Source organism: Bicyclus anynana, chromosome 6 (genome assembly GCF_947172395.1).
Source record: "Bicyclus anynana chromosome 6, ilBicAnyn1.1, whole genome shotgun sequence".
Taxonomy (NCBI): domain Eukaryota; kingdom Metazoa; phylum Arthropoda; class Insecta; order Lepidoptera; family Nymphalidae; genus Bicyclus; species Bicyclus anynana.
The window spans coordinates 9654232-9675047 of record NC_069088.1 but is presented as its reverse complement, the minus strand read 5'-3'; the positions used below and the strand labels follow the sequence as shown (position 1 = coordinate 9675047).

At 35.3% G+C, this 20816-nt stretch overlaps 1 protein-coding gene across 2 annotated transcripts in view; it reads right to left on the bottom strand.

Annotated features, from left to right (window-relative positions):
- LOC112052196 (uncharacterized) overlaps positions 1-20816 on the bottom strand; it is a 35786-nt gene that overhangs the window by 10043 nt on the left and 4927 nt on the right. For both annotated transcript variants that reach the window (XM_024091186.2, XM_024091185.2), the window contains exons 2-7: positions 10604-10723; positions 9234-9372; positions 8196-8343; positions 4222-4326; positions 2081-2215; positions 116-311 (exon numbers count right to left, since the gene is read on the bottom strand). In XM_024091186.2, coding sequence (XP_023946954.1) covers positions 116-311; positions 2081-2215; positions 4222-4326; positions 8196-8343; positions 9234-9372; positions 10604-10667 — 787 coding nt within the window. In that variant the 5' untranslated portion in view covers positions 10668-10723. The remainder of the gene's footprint in view (positions 1-115; positions 312-2080; positions 2216-4221; positions 4327-8195; positions 8344-9233; positions 9373-10603; positions 10724-20816) is intronic.

The following is a 20816-nucleotide window of genomic DNA, read 5'->3' as shown; positions in this document are numbered from 1 at the left end:
TCTGTATATCTAGAGATTACCCCTGCAACACTACACACTTTATCACTATAATATTAGTTTAAATTAGAGAAAATTTCTTACGTACCTCTTCAAATATGTTGACCATTTCACTCACCTGTGCGATAAGTACACCAGTTGTTCTCAGCAGTAGAGTTGTCTTCGGGAAGTTGCGGAGCTGTCAGCGAGAGAGGCACTGGGAGCCTGTGGACGTGCTGCATGTAGACCAAGCAATGCTCGTCGTAGCATAAGTGCGGCGGCTTAAACTCGAAGTCTTCTTCTTCGGGCTCCTCTGTCACTGGTGGTACTGTAGTCTGTTGGACAGGATTTAAATTACTGACAATAAGGATGATGAAAACAAATGTTTAAGAAGGCCCATCCATAGTCAGAGCGAAGCAAGCGGGGCATTTGCTAGAGCGGCAAAAATGACTTCCCCAGCAGACACAATAAAAAGGGTTAGGGGTAGGATAAAGTAGGTTAGGGGAAGTGTAGGGTAGGGTAGGGGTAGTCGAAAGCGTTAGCGACCAAGTCTCGGATCCAGAAATATGGGCCTTATTAGAACGCTTAAATTCAATCAGCGCGCGATTGAGTATGCTTGGAGCATGCAGCGGTCATGCTTGGAGTTTCTCTGTATAATCGAATCAAAAATGAGGAGATCCGCAGACGAACCAAAGTCTGACATAGCTTAGCGAGTCGCAAAGCTGAATTGGCAATGGGCAGGCCTCATAGTTCGAAGAACCGATGGACGTCCCAAGGTGCTGGGATGGCGACCCCACACCGGAAAGCGCAGTGTTGGTCGACCCTCTAATATAGGTGGGCCGATGATATCAAGCGGGTTGCAGGGAGCCGCTGGATGCTGCCGGCTCAAAACCGTTGTGGAGGTTCATGCAAGAGGCCTATGTCCAGCAGTGGACGTCCATCGACTGATAATGATGAATGATGGTAAATGTTAAAGAATTTAGGTAACATTATTAATTATTATCCTAAGTCCGCCGCTCCACATTGGAGCAGTGTGGCGAGGTTAAGCTTTGTATATGGAGCTTATAAGGAGTACTTCAAGGGGGAGGCTTGGTCCTATAGAGGCCAGTTAAAATACGCTGATAACGATGATGATGATGGATAGATGATGATAATGATGAATGGTTTTCTCGTCTCTTGCTCCTAAGCTGAAATTGTAATATAAACATTCCATAGTTAGGTAGGTAGGTATACCTATATAACAAATAACTGTAGTAGGTACTAACTTCCCGAGATACATAAGTATTTAATTCCGAGTTGTGATGCATGTGTGATTCAACCATGAACTTTGAATGAAATAGTAGATCTCGTATTACTAAGCCATTACACCACGTGACTAATTGTTATTACTAAGGACACGATCATAAACATATATCATAACAACATTACCGACACAGGATCTCACTGTTAAATAAAAAAAACTTGTTAGCCCTTGACTGCATCATCACTTACCATCAGGTAAGATTTTATAACCTGATGGTATGTGATGATGCAATCTAAGGTGGAAGCAGGCTAACTTGTTAGGAGGAGGATGAAAATACACCTACCAGACCTGGACCAATTAAAAAACTGTAAAATCGTATACCTACTGTAAAATCGTATACCTACTGTATTGATGAGATTCTCTTTAAGTTAAACTAGCAGATAATATGGAGATAAATTATTCGCATTTTTCTGTTTGTTTGTATATGTGCCGAGGAAATTCAACGTCGTCACCGATGATTTTGGGGAATAAGAAAAACCGCCCAAAATCGCCTCATGGGACTCTATAAGGGCGTCTCCTTAGAGACTCGGACCTCGGCCGTTCGGATTACTCGCTGATAATGTAATTTTCCATTGGTGAAAAAAAAAATTAAATCGGTTCAGTAGTTTCAAAATTACTAAATCGATTTTAAAAATTGTAACAAACAAACAGATCAATAATCAACTCCGCTCCGCGAAAGAAGTCCCGCGGCTAATACCTGAACTAAAATTGACAGCGCCTTACACAAATGAAAATGTGAATCTTAGCGCCGCGTCTACGGGACTTGTTTTGTGGCGCGGACTCTAGTAGATTAATACTCACGGTAGCGTTCGCGACACTGTTGTACATGGGCCGGAGCGTGGTGGTGGTGGAGGTGGAGGTGAAAGGCCGCGTCACCCACGACATGTTCTTGTCCGCGCAGCCGTACTCGCAGGCGGATAGCGCCAGCACTCCGGACTGCAGCAAAAGTTCATGTTATAGACCACAGAACATAAGCCTTCATTCGCACGAGAGTTTTTTTATCGGACGTCAAAAAAGCGTCCAAATACAACAAATGCATATAATATAATCCTCAGTGTATGCTCCGAGTATCCTGAAAACCCTATTCTAAAATATTGGCTTACCGTGCATCGCGACAGGAACAAGAAATAATAAAAAAATATGTTTGCTCTCAGAAATGCCTATAGATTTATTATTTAATTGTTATATTTAATAATATTATCTGTACTATATACATGTACTGTAAAATATACATAAATAATGTATATTTTAAATGGGTGTATAACCTGAAGTAAATAAATTATTATTATTATTATTATTAATATACCCATGTATATAATATTTACATTCACAGGGCAGCCTTTTAAAACTCGGCGATTTTTTTGAAGCAGTTTCGAGCATTTTTAATTTTGGGCGTTGGAAATAGACCTTCATTTAACTTCATACTTTATTTGTACGGTTTTTTAACGTCCGTTAAAAAAGCTCACGTGCAAATGAGAACTTAAGCTATGCTACATTCGTCAAAAGTTCGATAAAACCATAGAAATTATAAGTAGTTAGATGTACCTACATTCTATAAAACTTAACTCATAACTTAACTGACAGTTGGCACTACGGTTTTTTTGTTCAGGTAGAAACATTTTATAAAATGTTGGAAACCTTAATTTTAGCTTTCTGTAAAATAGGTACATTCTAAGCGCAGAGGCTGTTTTTATTTTCAAATCAGTAGGTCCGTAGATATATCTATTTATCGAAGAAAAATGCGCCAGTGGATGTACGTAATATTAAATAATTAATTGTTATTTATAGACCATAAATAAGCAAAAAACAATGCGTTCGTTATTTATAGTCCTTAGAGACTCCTTTGCCTTTTAAATATTTATTTATTGGAAAGGGGCCATAATGGATTTTCCAGATCCACAACGCTAATCCAATGCGGGCATACAATTTGCACTGGGCTCCCATGACATGAAGGGCATGTAAAATAATAAGATATGGGTAGATACATACGAGTACAATTTACATACCCTTCTTTCCTGACTCGGGTAAAAACTTTCGAATAATAACACTCCTATTCCGTTATAGATATTTATTAAATTTTGTTTAGGTCTATATGTTGTAGTTGAAAATACATTATGACACGTTTGTTTGTACTGTGCCAGGGACAACGAAATTGATTACTCTATAATTGGGTCATCCGTCCGTCGAATTTAGGCGACGCCTCGATTACAGGCTGAGAGGATTATCAAGTCTACATAAGGTATGAAGAGTTTACTAGTTCATATTGTAATATCTAAGCCACATAGACCGACGAGGGGTGTGTCCGACCAGTGGCTAGTCCATGTGGCTCCACGAGAACTTATGATCGAGTCCAGGGTCGGACTGTGAAATATTGAGCTAAAAGCTACAACCTAGAGCTGGGATTTCCCTGGTAGTGTTTCAAATTTGTGCCTCGGAGAGCACATTAACATTAAGCCGTCAGTCCCGCTCCCGGGCATTATCATTAACATCTGACAGTGATCGTTAAGAGTCAAAAAAACATGCCAATCCGCAACAGCAACGTGGTGAGCTTGAGCTCCATATTCCCTCCCCGATTATTAGGCAGGAGACCTGATCATGTAGTGTAACCGTTGTGATATTTCGATGATTCGAATTTTACGCTTTTAAGTTTAACCGTTTACGCAACGCATGCAGCGTAAGGGAAAAAAATCCCCTTAATAGAGAAAAAAATCCCCGATTTTGAAACATTATTCATTGGTTCTCCGTTCCTATTGGTCTTGGCGTGATAATATCTATCCTATAGCCTTCCTTGATAAATGATCTATCTAACAATGAAAGAATTTTTCAAGTCGGACCTGAGATTAGCGCGTTCAAACAAACAAACAAACTCTTCAGCTTTATAATATTAATATAGATAAGTTAGCTTAAGTTCTCAATAAAAAAAATACATCTAAATACTATACCTTTTCGCCCTCCCAGCGGTTGCAACGCATGCCCTCCGTGCACACCTCTTGCATGACGTAAGTGCCCTCCTCGTCGCACATGAACAGCACCTGCGGGCGCCGTGCCTACACAAATTGCGACACACATTATATTAACACCAATTGTACAATACCTATTTGAGTTTTCTTCTTAATTATGTAGTTTTATAATTATTTTATTGTTATTCAGACTAAGTACATTAAAATGTTTTTTTTTTTACATAATTAACATGATTACAAAATAACCTATCGTTATTTTGTAAAAAAAAACATAAATAAAGTACATGCAGTCGACAGTGAAAGTAGGTAAGTCTCGAACTCCTTATAAAGTCTCTAGACTTACTTATACTACAGCCTTTCTTGATGAGTACTGTTTACCAACAAATAAATTAAAAATGAGGGTAATAATCTTGTTCTTGTAAAAAAATATTGTTCTTAAATTAATGAAAATAAATTTGATTAATAAGCTGAGAACAATAATATTTGGTTAATATATTTATATGTATAACGTTTTATAAACAAACCATACATAATTTAAATTCAATAAGTTATGAAATGACATGCGTTTTCTACCTTCATTTCTAAATTCTTTGTTGGTAAACAGTACTCATCAAGAAAGGCTGTAGCAATTTTTTCTGTGGCTGTAGTCGACTGCACGTACTCGTATTATAATTTTTTTTACATTTTTAATTGATGTTGAACATAACTAGGTATGACAAAACTAAAATCCCGAGATAAAGCATTATTCTTTGCAAAATAAACTCTTAAAATATCTGACATGTCTATCTGACCTAGTTTAAGCATTTAAAACAGTCACTCATGACCTTTTGACCAACGCTAAGTAATTTCTCAAAACTAATTTATCCAAGTATTACTAGGTAGTCTATGATAATGTAATATCGTATGTACTGACGATCAAAAAATAAAGCCATCGCCCTTAATTGCATCACAACCTTGTCCGATATTCCTCGTACCTACCTAACCATGCAATTACATTAACAGACGGTAAGTAAATAGGTTTATCTACTTACATAATAAAATCACGTCTGTTGCTTTTTAGACTAACTTTTTATTCGAAAGTTATAAGTATAAGATTTATTATGAAAAATTATTTCTGCGCGCAAACATTGCAAAAGTTATTATTAAATTAATTAGACCCATTTTTTTAATATTTTATTTGAAACTAGCGAACGCCCGCGACTTCGTCCGCGTATATTTCGATGTCAACTTTACTACTACCCCTACCCTACCCTACCCCTACCCTACCCTACCACTACCCCAACCCTACCCTACCCAACCCCTAAATCTACCCTATCCCTACCCTACCCTACCCCTACCCCCACCCTACCCCTGCCCTACCCCTACCCTACTCCTACCTTGCCTACACCCTACCCCCATCCTACCCCTACCCCCCTCCTACCCCTACCCCCCTCCTACCACTACCCTTCCCGTACCCTATCCCTTTCTTACCCCTATCCCACCCGTACCCCTATCTCACGCCTATCCTACCCCTACCCTACCACTACCCTACACCTATCCTACCTCTACACTACCCCTACGCTTCCCTACCCGTACCCTACCCTACCCTGTAACTTCTCTATCTTACTCCTACCCTTAGCAAAATCGGTCCAGTCCTTCGAGAGTGGTGGTATTACCAAGAGAAATAGAGACTTCTATGCTAATAATATAGGTAAAGTTCGTGTGGTTGTAGGAGGTAATCTCTGGATCTACTGAACTGATTTGGAAAATTGTTTTACCAATAGAAAGCTACGTTATTTGCGAGTGTCAAAGGCTATGTTTGATCCCCATATTCACACGGGAACGGGAAATACGTAAATGAAAGCGCCGGGCGTCATATTTCGCCGTCTTTTAGAAATTTTGTATTATCTCCGAAACTATTTGAGTTATTAACATACTGTAAAGGGCAAATCTTATCTCCATAATATCCTTGTGATTATTAAATATCTTAATTTAATAAGGATTAAAGTTTAGTTGTATAAATAATGACGTAAACCTAAGTATATATAATTAATAATTTTTAAAACACAAAAGGTACTATATCTGACAATATATAGAAGATAGATATATGGTCTCGCGGACTTTTCTGTAGAACTTTTAAAGATACATAAAGTTTCAATACATTAATTTCAATTTTACACAATAGTTAAGGCAGCGCATGCGAATAAGTCTGTTTAAGAGGATTTTCAGTCCGACCTGTATGACAAAAACTGTGATAACTCGACTAATATATATGATACCAATATAAAATATAGCCTATAGCACTCCCCGATAATGTAGCATTCTACTGGTGAAAGAATTTTTAAAATCGGACCAGAAGTTCCGAAGATTACCCCATTTAAAAAATGTGACAAACTTACAAACTTTACCTCTTTATAATATTAGTATAGATAGATAATAGTCAAAAAATTTTAATAAAAAAAATACAACCGACTTCAAAACCTAAAAACGTATCCAGTAAACTAAAAAGCGAAAAATAACATCATAATATGTTCTACCTGCTGATCAGTATGAAGGCGGTGCTTAGCCGGTGATGTATTAATTCAAGCCATGTGAGAATATCTTATAGATTTAGATTTTGCAGACAGTGTTGTTTCATGTGGTCCTGTCAGAAATGGCTTAAATTAAGACAACACCGGCTAAGTACCGCCTTCATACTGATCAGCAGGTAGAACATATTATGATGTTATTTTTCGCTTTTTAGTTTACTGGATACGTTTTTAGGTTTTGAAGTCGGTTGTATTTTTTTTATTAAAATTTTTATTATTTTTCCATTTTTAGTGTAAAATTTCATCTCAAACGAACACATCAGACCCCTAATGACAGTCACAACCCATCTTGGTACAAAATTCTCAGCAATATAAAATAATCAAGCCCAAGCACAAGGTAGCTACCGTAAACCGTTAAGGGGTTCCCTTAATTGACCTTGGTCACAACCCATCTTGGTACAAAGCTCTCAGCAATACGAATTAATCAAGGCCAAACACAAGGTAGTTACTTTAAACTGTTAAGGAGTTCCCTTAATTGTCCTTGGTCTTCATCACCAAACCCCAAAATGACAGTCACAACCTATCTATGTGGAAAGTTCTCATTAATACAAATTAATCAAGCCCAAACACAAGGTAACTGCTGTAAATCGCCGAGGAGTTCCCTCGTCTGTTTTATGGCTCCATCATCAGATCGATTTTAAACCTTCATGAAATTGTAGTGTTTAAAAGTACCAAATGAAAAAGTTTACGAACACACTAGACACCCATATAATTTTCGAAAGTTCCCCTCAATTTCTCCAGGATTTCATCATCAGATCTTGACATGATGGCAATGGGACCAAATGGGGAATATACCGTTTCAAACAAAAAAAGAATTTTTGAAATCGGTCCAGGCGTCTTTGAGTAATCGGTGTACATACATAAAAAAAAAAAAAAAAAAAAATACCGACCGAATTGAGAACCTCCTCCTTTTTGAAGTCGGTTAAAAATATACTTTATCAAATAGTTTGTTTACAATTACTAGGCATTACGATGCAAGTAGACGTATCGTATTATAGTTACTTGTACTAGGTAGGTACAATTAAATATGCACATTGCATTTGATAAGCAATTCACATGTATTTATTCTAATCATCTACGAGTGATATACACTTTATATTATTATGAATAAAATAAGCTAACACGGCAAAACAACGTTTGCCGAGTCAGGTGGTTTATACATTTACAATATACATATTAAAAATATCTGATATTGAAATTAATAAAAAAACTATTATCAAAACATTTTTTCTGCTAATTTTAATGATACATGCAGATTTTTTTAATCTGTCGCGTTTACCCAAGTCACTCTATCATTTGCAAGAGTCATGAGTCACGACTGACTGAGCTGTGTTTTAATTATCTATAGTGAAAACGTGTCATATTGATATAATTTCTTGTTGTGCTTACTTCATGGCGTTCTGTATAAGGCACTGCTAGTAGAACAGAGTAGAACAAGGCGCTCAGAACTAAGCAGCACGCAATGACAACCCGCAGCAACTTCCCCGAGCTGCTGGGACCTGCTCCTCCGCCGGTGGAACCACGTCCCACGGAGAGCCTGAGAACAATGACGTCATCGTTACCAACCTATTTAAACGGATAGACAATAGACATACCTTCTTCTAGGAGTGGGGATATAGCTTTAGCCCACCGTCCAGTCCACCATTAATTGAAAGACCCGCCCTTATACCTCCTAAATCCCTGTTGCAAAATCCATTACTACCGGACGTCTTTTAACTATACACTCCTCTCTGAGAAATTTCAACTTTCAACGTCATGCGATTTCAATATTTTGTGATGAGTAAGAGACATATTTTCACATTCAAATTATAAGTACATAAACTCGTATGTATTTAGATAATAAATATGTATAGCAACATCACGAAAAATTAACACAATATTAGCTAGGTACGGGTTCAATTCCTGATTTTTTATAAACTATTTCTCCCGCGTCAAGTTTTCTGCCTCACCCGCCACTTAAAAAACCTCCTTGCAGATTGCATAATTTATGCATCTTCACGAACTTCCTTGCCTTCCTTGAGTTAGCTGTTGAAATCCTCTTCAATCTGAGATATGACTTATAATATTAGTATGTCATTGAACGGCTTCGTTCGTACAAAGAGTTCTGGTTCTTCATGTCTTATACGCATGACTTGACTAGGGTAAGGAAATCTCTATTTCCATAGGTATTCTTACAACCTGGGTATCTTTAAGACAAAAGTGAATAGGCGTTTCATTTTGTTGGTATCTACCTTAGGCTACACCTAATTTTACCATAAGGAGATATTCTGATCAAGGCCTAAAAAAAATATCACATCTCTTGTTTTTTTCTTTTGTCCTGATTATGTAAGTGCCGTAGGCTCCTTATGGGACCTCAGCGGCGTCACCGGGAGGTTTGGGCGAGCGCAGAAGCATCGCCTGACATCTCTTGTTCAAATTTGTACTAACTTGTCAATAAGGGGTCCGAGTATAGCTGGGCCCAGGAGCGCAATAGCAGGTGCTACAGCTGATATCAATCGCGCCTCCCCTCGGTCCAAGCCAACCGACAGTATGTGAAGAGGCAGGAACGGGAATATACATCCTACACCTGTGTAAGCAGTAAAACATAAATGTTATTCAAAAGGATTGCCACTAGTCTAGCAAATAACTATTCAAGAAAACGTTAAGGGCGTATCTAATATCCTAATTTTTTTTTCGAGGAAAATCTGCCACTAAAAAATATTATAACTGCTAAATGAAAAATATGCACTTAAACATCCAAATATTATAGTACTTCTTATAAAAAACCATATAGGTTCTGCAATGTTGAAGTAGTGTAATAAAATAAAATACCGTTGATTGTTTAAATTTTAAACCCAAGTGCGGTCTAGAAAAGTTTACGATGTCACAATTCCTGAGCGCAATGCAGTAGCGTTCCAGAGGTGAACGATCCCTAAATCATTCCGTAAGTGCTAAGTAGGTATATCATATACCAATATGGAGACCGACAATCCCTACAAGGTAACTTGCAATACACCATAGGAACATTACGAAGCGGGACAACACGAAGTCCGCCATTGAACCACTTTTTTATTGTGACCCCGAGAAAATAACAACTTTGCTATAGGTACCTACCCACTTGTTACGTTGTATGGATGAAGTTCGACGCAAACTTGTTTTGGCTTTTTTGTTTGAACAAGAAACGTTTATAAAAACAAATTGTTTCTTTTTCGATTCAACGGTTCAACGGTTTCCGTTTTTTTTATCATATTGGTATAACATTCCTAATGTATTTTTTAATGACCCACGAGGATATAGATGAGACTTCACTTTATGATATGTTACGGGAAGCAAATCCGAGATTTCCTATGTTCAGTTCCGATTGCATCCCAGCTCGATTGTTGTCGTATCCACTCCAAAGCAAAGATTTCCCATTTTCAACTTTGTAATAGCTTGTGATTGACATTTGACAAGAAAATTATATTTATATATTATATCTCGTTCAACTCGGTCACAATCTACAGCCGTTAGGGAAGTAGACGAAATTTACAAATTAAAAACTAAAACAACAATAGTAATAAGCAGTATTAATATAAATATACTATTAATACAATTAATTAAAATATGAATATTATTTATTCGTTTCACTAATAGTAATCTAGCTATCTACTGGTTATTACTCGTACGAGTATCGAATTAAAAAAGTACTTGGGATTCTATTCACTATTGTCTACGATTAAATCAATAGGCGCGTACAACAAAATGAAAATCCAATTGGAAATTTCCCGAGTTCAACAGTGGATGCACTGATACACAGAGATACTTCATTAGTTAGTTACCTGAAAGGAAGCAGAAGAGGACACACTTCAGCGTAATTAGGTTCTTGTTGATGAGTTGCGCCATGTTTAGTCTTTCTCTAGCACCTTCGTTAGGTCGACCAGTGTTTCAACATCTTGCATCTGAAATGAAAAATGTTGGTCAAGGACTTGCTGAGAATTGAGATGAGCTTTAAATAAACGTGTGGACTTTTTCGTTTTATGAATTACTAGCTAGCTAGTTAGCGCTCCGTGGTACGCTCGTGTAGATCTACCGTCTCTCCTATAAGAATATTGGGCCTAAAACTAACTCTTAGAAAAAAAACATCTCAATGCCAACGTACTTTATCGGACTAAAATATCATTCAGATCTTCAGCCGTTCTGGCGTGAATGATTAATAAACATTCCTCCATCAATACTTTAGCATTTATAATATTAGTAAGATTATATTTTTGTAGATATTTTTTAAAGTTCTGACAGTAGCCTGAATGAAATATAAGTATGTGTGTATTTTTTCATTTCAATTTTATGTAAAATATTACGAAAAATTTACCAAACAATCAAATCTATGCTTATTACGAGTATATCTCATCTATTGTCATGGCCGTCCAAGAAATTAAGTAAAATGTTTTCTTTATTTATAGAATGTAATATTTTTTTAAAAGACTAAAGTTGGTAATCTTTTTTAAGACTAAATTTGTTAGATACAAAATTGCAAGATACACGTACAAAAGATGTTATTCATTTTAAACCAGCGTACTGCCATTATTATAGCGTGCAACTTTGATTATATATGCAACAACAGAACAAAAATTAAACTTTAGTCTACTAAACTTAGATATGTCAATATACAAATCCATCATACGTGTTACCTAAATTAAAATATTCACAATACTATCAATAACAATTACTATTTATAATACGAAACTAAAGTATGATATAATAATGTCAAACTTTTTTTTCTTTTTTTTTTAATTTTCTTGATAGGCCGTATCCCATTTCAGAAACCTAAGCACAGAAAACATATGTACAAGTACTAAGTAAAAGATGCAAACAAATGGTACCACAATCTACATTACGGTTCGCCCACGTGCGACATTTGGTAGTTGCAAAAGAGTACGCATATACACATTACACACTGGTTTTAAAATAGGTGCCACGATGTGACGCGAGCATCTATTGTCGTGACATCATTGTGACATGGCCCCGATGGTAATATTAACACCCACAAAATGTTTGTCTGTTCTATGTTTTTTTTTTTCTACTTGATATGCAAAAATGATGTTTTATTAATTTTGAAATCTGATTTTCCTTTAAAGTTCAAAGTATCTCTATCTAGGTAGCAGATTACCCTTCGTATTATTCATCACAATTTATGAATTATGTTATAGAACAGTAAATTTTATAATCAATCTAAATTAAATAAGTCTGGATAAGATGACAAAAAATAGACGAATTCCTTTCAAAAGCAAATAAATTCCTTCGAATTCGTTGACTCGCCAAAATAAGTAAGTTATTAAATCAGTGTTTTTATTCTTTATTTTATGGACCTTGGTCCATTTCGGACTATGTCGCTCCGTAAGACATCCTTTTTAATTGTAACGAAAATTATAATTATATTAAAAACGCTAGTAGGAAAGTTTTGAGGAAATAGAAGACAACATGCAGTTTATCTGTAGCTGTCCTAACTCCTACCTGGAACATTTACTATACGAAGTTATTTAGGTTTCGAGTCAATAAAATCATTGAGTCTTTTATTTGGCACCGCGTCCGGCGGTTGAAAGGGTATCATAGTGTATGTGGGTTACGATCTCGTAATTTGTTAACCGACTTCAAAAAGGAGGAGGTTCTCAATTCGGTCGGTATTTTTTTTTTTTTTTTTTTTATGTATGTACACCGATTACTCAAAGACGCGTAGACCGATTTCAAAAATTCTTTTTTTGTTTGAAACGGTATAGTCCCCATTTGGTCCCATTGCCATCATGTCAAGATCTGATGATGGAATCCTGGAGAAATTGAGGGGAACTTTCGAAAATTATATGGGTGTCTAGTGTGTTTGTAAACTTTTCCATTTAGTACTTTTAAGCACTACAATTTCATGAAGGTTTAAAATCGATCTGATGATGGAGCCATAAAACAGACGAGAGAACTCCTCGGCGATTTACAGCAGTTACCTTGTGTTTGGGCTTGATTAATTTGTATTAATGAGAACTTTCCACATAGATAGGTTGTGACTGTAATTTAGGGATTTGGTGATGAAGACCAAGGCCAATTAAGGGAACTCCTTAACAGTTTACAGTAACTACCTTGTGTTTGGCCTTGATTAATTCGTATTGCTGAGAACTTTGTACCAAGATGGGCTGTGACTGTCATTAGGGGTCTGATGATGAAGACCAAGGTCAATTAAGGGAACCCCTTAACGGTGTACGGTAGCTACCTTGTGCTTGGGCTTGATTAATTTGTATTGCTGAGAATTTTGTACCAAGATGGGTTGTGACTGTCATTAGGGGTCTGATGTGTTCGTTTGAGATAAAATTTTACACTAAAAATGGAAAAATAATAAAAATTTTAATAAAAAAAATACAACCGACTTCAAAACCAAAAAACGTACCCAGTAAACTAAAAAGCGAAAAATAACATTATAATATGTTCTACCTGCTGATCAGTATGAAGGCGGTGCTAAGCCGGTGATGTATTAATTCAAGCCATTTAGATTTTGCAGACAGTGTTGTTTCATGTGGTCCTGTCAGAAATGGCTTAAATTAAGACAACACCGGCTAAGCACCGCCTTCATACTGATCAGCAGGTAGAACATATTATAATGTTATTTTTCGCTTTTTAGTTTACTGGGTACGTTTTTTGGTTTTGAAGTCGGTTGTATTTTTTTTATTAAAATTTTTATTATAAACAGACAAAATGAACGTCCTTAACTTTCACGTGACAGCTGCCGGTTGCACGCTGGCGACGCGACTTGTTATTTCTATCGATAGCAGTAATAGTTTCCCGGGAATCTGTTGAAAGATTTGGAGCAAACATTTTGATTCAGTACACATTTTATATCTTTTATATATAAGAAATACGACAGTATAGCTCTGTCTGTCATTTAACTTTTCAAGGCTAAACATCTGAATTGATTTGTTGAATTTTGAATGATCTTAGAAGAACGTAGTTTAGTTTGCTTTTTGTGTGTCAGAGTCAGAGAAATAAATAGATAAGAGAGATACAGATAGATATAATCTACAAGTGCTAATATTATAAAGAGGAAAGATCGTTTGTTTGTTTATTTGCATTCAATAGGCTCCATAAATACTGAACCGGTTTGAAAACATCTTTCACTGTTGGCTACACGGGTGTTTTAAGTGATATTTTAATATTTTATCCCCGTATTCCTACGGGAACGGGCACTACGCGGGTGTAACTGTGTGGCGTCTGCTAGGAGAGAAATAAATAGAAAGACTAACACTGTGATTTTTGTTAAGCATTAGGAAGTGTGTAAGACACGCCACCAACAAAGTAAACACAATAAAATAAATAATTAAAAAATAAATAAACCCGACTGCATAAAATATAAAAACTGAAAAGAAAAAAAAACAATTTGTAACCAGAAGTGTAGAAGAGAGGTCAACTCTATAGTACCTTGATATATTACTCGGCAATAAGCTTTTATAGGTAAGTCCCTAGTTCCAGGTTACTGTTACCGTTCATTTCAACTTACAGTGGGTAGGTAGCATAAGTTCACCCATTAACCTTTTCCTAGTATGAATCAATACATTTCTTTTTTGCCTTGTTTATTGCTCAATCGCGTGTCAAAAGGCTGTTAATGGTGGAGACAGATCACGCGAAAATCTAAATAACTGCGAACTACTTGGTTCAACACAAAATATAAACCCTAGAATAGATAGTTTTAAGTATGTAGGTAGTTCTACTTATAATACAGTTGAACAGATTAAGAAAAATTTCAATATAATAAAAAATACAACCTACTTCAAAATTATGAAAATGTTTTTACTAAACTAAAAAGCGAAAAATAACATCGTATGTGCTACATTCTCAGTTTGCTCAGTGCGATCAGTTTGAAGGCGGTACCAAGGTAGTGCTATGTTCATTAAAGCCGTTCAAATCCTAAAGATTTAGGATTTTCATACAGTTCTTTAATTACAACAGCACTAACCGAAGTAATTTCCACCAGGCTATCACGGCTCAAAGTATTACTTAAGTAATATATTATACAAATTATTATAATTTAAAATTAAATTGTAATGCTGTTAAATTCTGCGGTCATAGGTGTTAAGGGTAGATGACCTATTTACATAAAGAAAAACATATCTCGCTAGGTCACTTTGTTACCGTCGCAGTCGCATATTATATTTCACGTGAGATCATATCTCGTCAAGGATTGAGATGATTCGAATAATAACATACTATAAGTAGCTACTTCATGCATTTTGCTTAGCAAGGATAAAAACCAAATAAAGGTCAATGTTACAATTAATAGAAAGTGATACGATATTTTTTAGTAGGTACAAACAAAAAGAGGTACCTAATTATGTGCTAATTGCGAAAACACATACGTGAACTTGGTATGATGTCTTAGGTATCTTAAAGGACTACTCTCGCTTGTAATTTTTTATACTTAAATGCACTACAGTCATGTACCTAACTGTGCTACAGTATACTATGGAGGCGGATGCAACGGTCGCGATCACCAACCGTAACGGGTCGTTACGAGTTACGTGGTAACAGAGAAAAGTATTTTGATGATTTTAAGTGACTATTCGTTGGTTAGAATTTGCATAAGAATTAAGCACATTGATTTTAATATGAATTCATTGTAATTTTCATTTTGATTAAGTACGTACTTAACAATATACTATCTCCGTCGTATTTACACAACATGTAACTGTTTCTGTCACTCATTAATTTTAAGTGATGATGCAGTTTAAGATCGCGCTAAGTTTTTTTTTTTTTTTTTTTTTTTTTTTTTTTATAAATAAAATAAATAAATATACTTAAACAATACACATCACTATCTAGCCCCAAAGTAAGCATACAGAGTAGCTTGTGTTATGGGTGCTAAGATAGTTGATATTATAATATTAATATACAATTGTATACTACATATAAATACTTATATAATGTATAAATACACACAGACACTGGAAAACACCCATGCTCATCACACAAATATTTTCCAGTTGTGGGAATCGAACCCACGGCCGTGGATGCAGAAAGCAGGGTCACTACCCACTGCGCCACGCTAGTTAGAAGGCATAAACTTTTAAATCGTATACTGACCACTTGTCGGTACATTTGAATTTTAAAAAACCACATCCGCAGACGAAAGGCATCGTGATAACACATTTACGAAGCCTTCAACCGTGTTTTTATTGATACTCATATCATCCAAATCAGTTTTGAAAAAATGAAACAATATATTTCAGCCGCTTGACAAGTGTCAAGCAGAATAATTATATAGGTAGACAAATACACAAATACACAAAAATATATTACAAAGACAAATAATAATTATCATAATTGACCCGAGCTTGTAATCGACTCTACGTCCTCCTGGTTTCAAAGTAACGCATACAACTGCGGCAAAGGCCATTGCAGCTAAAACGATCAACGGTTTATTTTTGTACTAGGCATAATAGATAGGTATATCTGTCATTGTCAATAGTAACAATTATAATGAGTACGAACGGAAACGCAAAGCCGCAACCTCTGATGTTCGACTTCGATGTCTGATACACTTCTGACCCCTTTAGAGGATATACCTATTCTACATCATCGAATACATCATCTTTCTACTCAAAAGAAAAGATGTAAATAATTTTACAATAAATATTATTCTTATATTCACACTATCTGGTCACGTTTTATCTTAGGTTCGATGTAAAAAATTACTTCAGAATTTACCCAAAAAAAAAAAGGAATAAACTATCTATTGACCTATTCTGTTACGTTTCTATTACTCGACTGTGAGTTCAGAATTCATCTCTGTATCTCTCTATTTCTGAAGTATCGTGTAGAGAGAAACAGAAACATATTTGAAACTTACAGTGTCGAATTTGATCGAAAAATTCTTACAAATAGCCGCGCTCCTACATACTTGAAAATTCTAGGTTGTTGTCAGAGCTATAGTCTATAAACTGTAGTAGGCAGCAACTCCATACGGGTCATGCATTATGAAAGAGGTATAAAAAATACAATTTGTGGCTAACAACTGGAGTAATGCCGGTCGTGCCGGGAGTGTGCGATGCCGTCACCGCTATAATCGTCGAAGGTCCGTCGCCATGCGTGACCGACGACGTTTCGTCTAAGGGCAGTGTACACTGTATGCTCACGCAGGTTTCATTTTATTTGCGACTAGCAGACGCCACGTGATTTCACCCGCCTGGTTCCCGTAGTAATAAAGGGATAAAATATAGCCTATAGAACTCTGAGGTAGTTTAACTTGTCAACAGTGAAATAATTTTTCAAATCGGTTCAGTAGTTTCAGAGCCTATTAAATGCAATTTTAAATCAATACAAAGCTACATTATAAGGAAGCTAAATTAAACTAAAATGAAATAGGTAGGTATACCTAGTATTTCTTTGAAAATTCCTATCCTTTATAGAGTCGTTGAGGCACTTTATAAGAATACGCCGTTATTACGAGGTAGGTATACGTCATCACTCAGCAAGAATAACCGGATGGCACAAACGAATTGAAAATTATTAACAGTTACTTTAACTCAAGGTTTATATGTGGCACAGGATTTAACACAGCACATTAACTATAGTATGCGCATTATCATCTGAGTCGTCCGGTCATAAAAGTCAAAAAAGATAGGAATGTGCAGCGCGCCTACCTGCGCACCCTAATTATCGATAAACGGCTACCTGCGCACGTGCTAATGATGAGTCAATAATGATTTGGACGATTCTGATTGGTCGGTTTCTAATGTAATTGCATTGCGTATTTTTTTTGCTATAAATGTGTTTACTGCAATTAAATAAATACATTCATGTGTTACTCGTTGCGCACTATGGATACTAATATATAATAAATTTGGCAGAAGACGAAGATTCTGATGATGAAGACTCAGATGAAGATTAATTTTATTTAGTTAATAATTATATAATATGAAATATGTATTATATTAAATCAAATATTGTTAATTTTTTTAATTTTGTGAACAAGATACGATAATAAACTTTACTTATCGATAATATGTCTTTCATTGTTACACCCTTCACTAGACGGCTCCATAAGACCCATAAGTGCAAGCGAGATAGATATAGAGAAATGATTTATGGCCCTAAGACTCAGTTGTTAATGCTATTAGTATAACTAGGATATTTAATTGAAGGATAAATTTTAACAAGCTTAACTTCCATTGAAGCTAAATAAACTCATGGCACAGATCCGTTAAAGCTAAACGAATTGATTGGACAGCATTCTCTAAACCTACTTAATATAGGCATTTTATTCAAATCGTCGTAAAACTTACTTCGCAATGTGTGGTCCTTGTTTTTTTAACTAATGAATATAGAGATACTGATGGACATTTATTTTTCTTGGAACATATAGGTTGGAGTCAAGCGGATTTCTACATATCGATTGAAGTAATAGGTAATGTTTTTGAAATTACGCTATAAGATGGCACGTTATTATTTCCTTGAAACCATATCGGAATTCTATCGGAGAGCATTGCAAGCAAGGTGGTTTTCTACGGATATTACCTATAGTATATATAGCTAGGTACAACACCTATAAAAGCATGTGAGTCGCTGAGTGGTTCGGAATTTTCTTATGCGCCATTTAAGTTATCATTGAAATAGATTATTATTAAATAGTCATCAAAATTCAAATCATGTCTTCATTACGCATTGAGTGTTTACACGTAAGGTTAAGTCGATACTACATCATGAATTTTTATCATTTATGATTTATCAAATTATTTTTTTACTTTTGCTTATTAAAAAAAATTACAATCTAAGAGCCGATCGTTGCAGAATTTAGATAAAGAAAGATATTTAATATATATTTTTTTATTTATTTATTTAATTATATATAATAATTACATGATAAAAATTAAAAGGTGCAGACATAAACTTGTTAAAGTTTTTCTGCGCACCCTTCGCCGTTGACAATATTGTAATTAAATATACTATCATGTGGTAACCTTGGAGAATTTTCATGGGGCATGTTATTTTTTATTGACACATGAAAAACAAATGGTGAACCAATAACAAAATAACAATTGCTCTGGAAGATCAAAATCCGACCACCATGGTTCACTGCGTTCATAAATTTGTTCGACTCGTCATTAATAAATATTATGTTTCTAGGCCCTAGCACAGTAGACATAATAAGGCCCTAGCGTTTGTTGACAATTCAAAATAGATACCTATGCGTTATTTATATTTCTAGGGTACCTACCTCCAATCCTTTACTCTTCTTAAAACAACCAGCAATTGTTATAAACACATACTATGAAAGAAACCTTAAAAGTTTCTAGTTTACCTAATTAGATATTTAAGTAATTGGATGCGACCAATGACAGTTTATCCGTAGATTGACCACGAAGAAACGTGATACAATGAGTATTTGGTTTAGAATAAATTAGGGCAGATAGTTTATTTATTTTAGCAAAATGAGTGCATATAATATTGCTTCAGCACAACGAACATATTGGTTCACTTCAGGGTATCAGACAATTTTAATGTAGTAAAAAGTAAGTTAAGAACGAGCTGCATAGAGGCTGAATACTGAAATTACTGTTGTTAGACCAACAACTACGAGATACTAAGTAAGTATCTTAAGAAGTCTCAGGTCATGAATGGATAATTACAGTAGATATCGAGCAGTCGAATGATATTATTCACTGTACAATGTACATACTTATCGCATCTTCAAAGTTTATGAGCCCAGCGGGTTGTTTGTGTACATAGACTGTATTCATGCTACAAAGGAGGGGAACTTGTAAAGCTGCGGGCATGCATTACTGTCACTGCAATGGATCCTGTCTCTAAAAGGATACAGAATAAGAATAAATTGAACGCGCGCTGGAATACTTCAAACTTTTTAGTCTTCCTCAATTTATATTCGTTTTTTTTTTGCAAATAAGCGCACTGGTAGCCTTATAATGTTTCTATTTTACGTCAAGTCTTTATCTACGTTGAAAATGAAGAAAATATACTTATAAGCATCAAAAGCTTTTCAATCTTTTTAGTCTTCCTCAATTTATGTTCGTTTTTTTGGCAAATAAGCGCACTGGTAGCCTTATAATGTTCCTATTTTACGTCAAGTCTCTATCTACATTGAAAATGAAGAAAATATACTTATAAGCATCAAAAGCTTCTACGATGAATCGTTTCTCGTAAACGAACTAAGAGTTTAATTTATGTATGTGTTTTTGTGGCTAATAAGCGTGCCGAAAGACTTAATTGTTTAGATTTTTTTACGCAAAGTCTCTGCCAAAAAAAATACTATAAGTACGACAAGGTTGAAAAATGCTGAGAAATATGAACGCCCGCTGGAATGCTATGCATTTTAGTCTTCAGCAATTTCTGTATTTTTAGCAAACAATCGTGACAATAATTGTTTATATTTAATTTAATTATTGTATGCGGTGACTCTACGATGAAATCAATTTATGTCAATAATTTAATGCATTAATTCATAGCGAATCAAATCGATCTCATTTTAAATTTACACATTTTGGACAGCTCTAAAACTAAAGGTGCCAGCCAAAGCAACAAATAATTGGGTAGATTCCAGGCCCCTACTTAGATTTAGAGATTAAAGATTCAATAGTTCAATGTTTTGGTGTATCTAACTACTTTAGTTTTGCGCAAAAACATTTATTCCTTCTTTTAAAATAGTAAGAGATTGTTATTTGCCATAGTTGTATAGCGATGATGCGTTCTAGTGTTGCTCTTAAGAGGTATTAATTTGCGCTGGAATGTACATTGGTACCTATGTATTAAAGTCACTCACATGAATGTACACTAGCAAATACTTCTATTGTAGGGGCAATTATATCATTGATGAAAATGTCGCTGGTTTTTTACAACAACTTTAGTAAGACATTTTTATCAATTACCGAGCAGACCCAGCAAACACTGTTTTGCTATAAAACATTAATTAATAAAGATTAAAACTTTTCTTAATTAATTGATGTCCAATCCTTAAACCAGCCCTCAGAAACTTGAAACGAAATGGTTCTATGCATTTATGTTCAATAA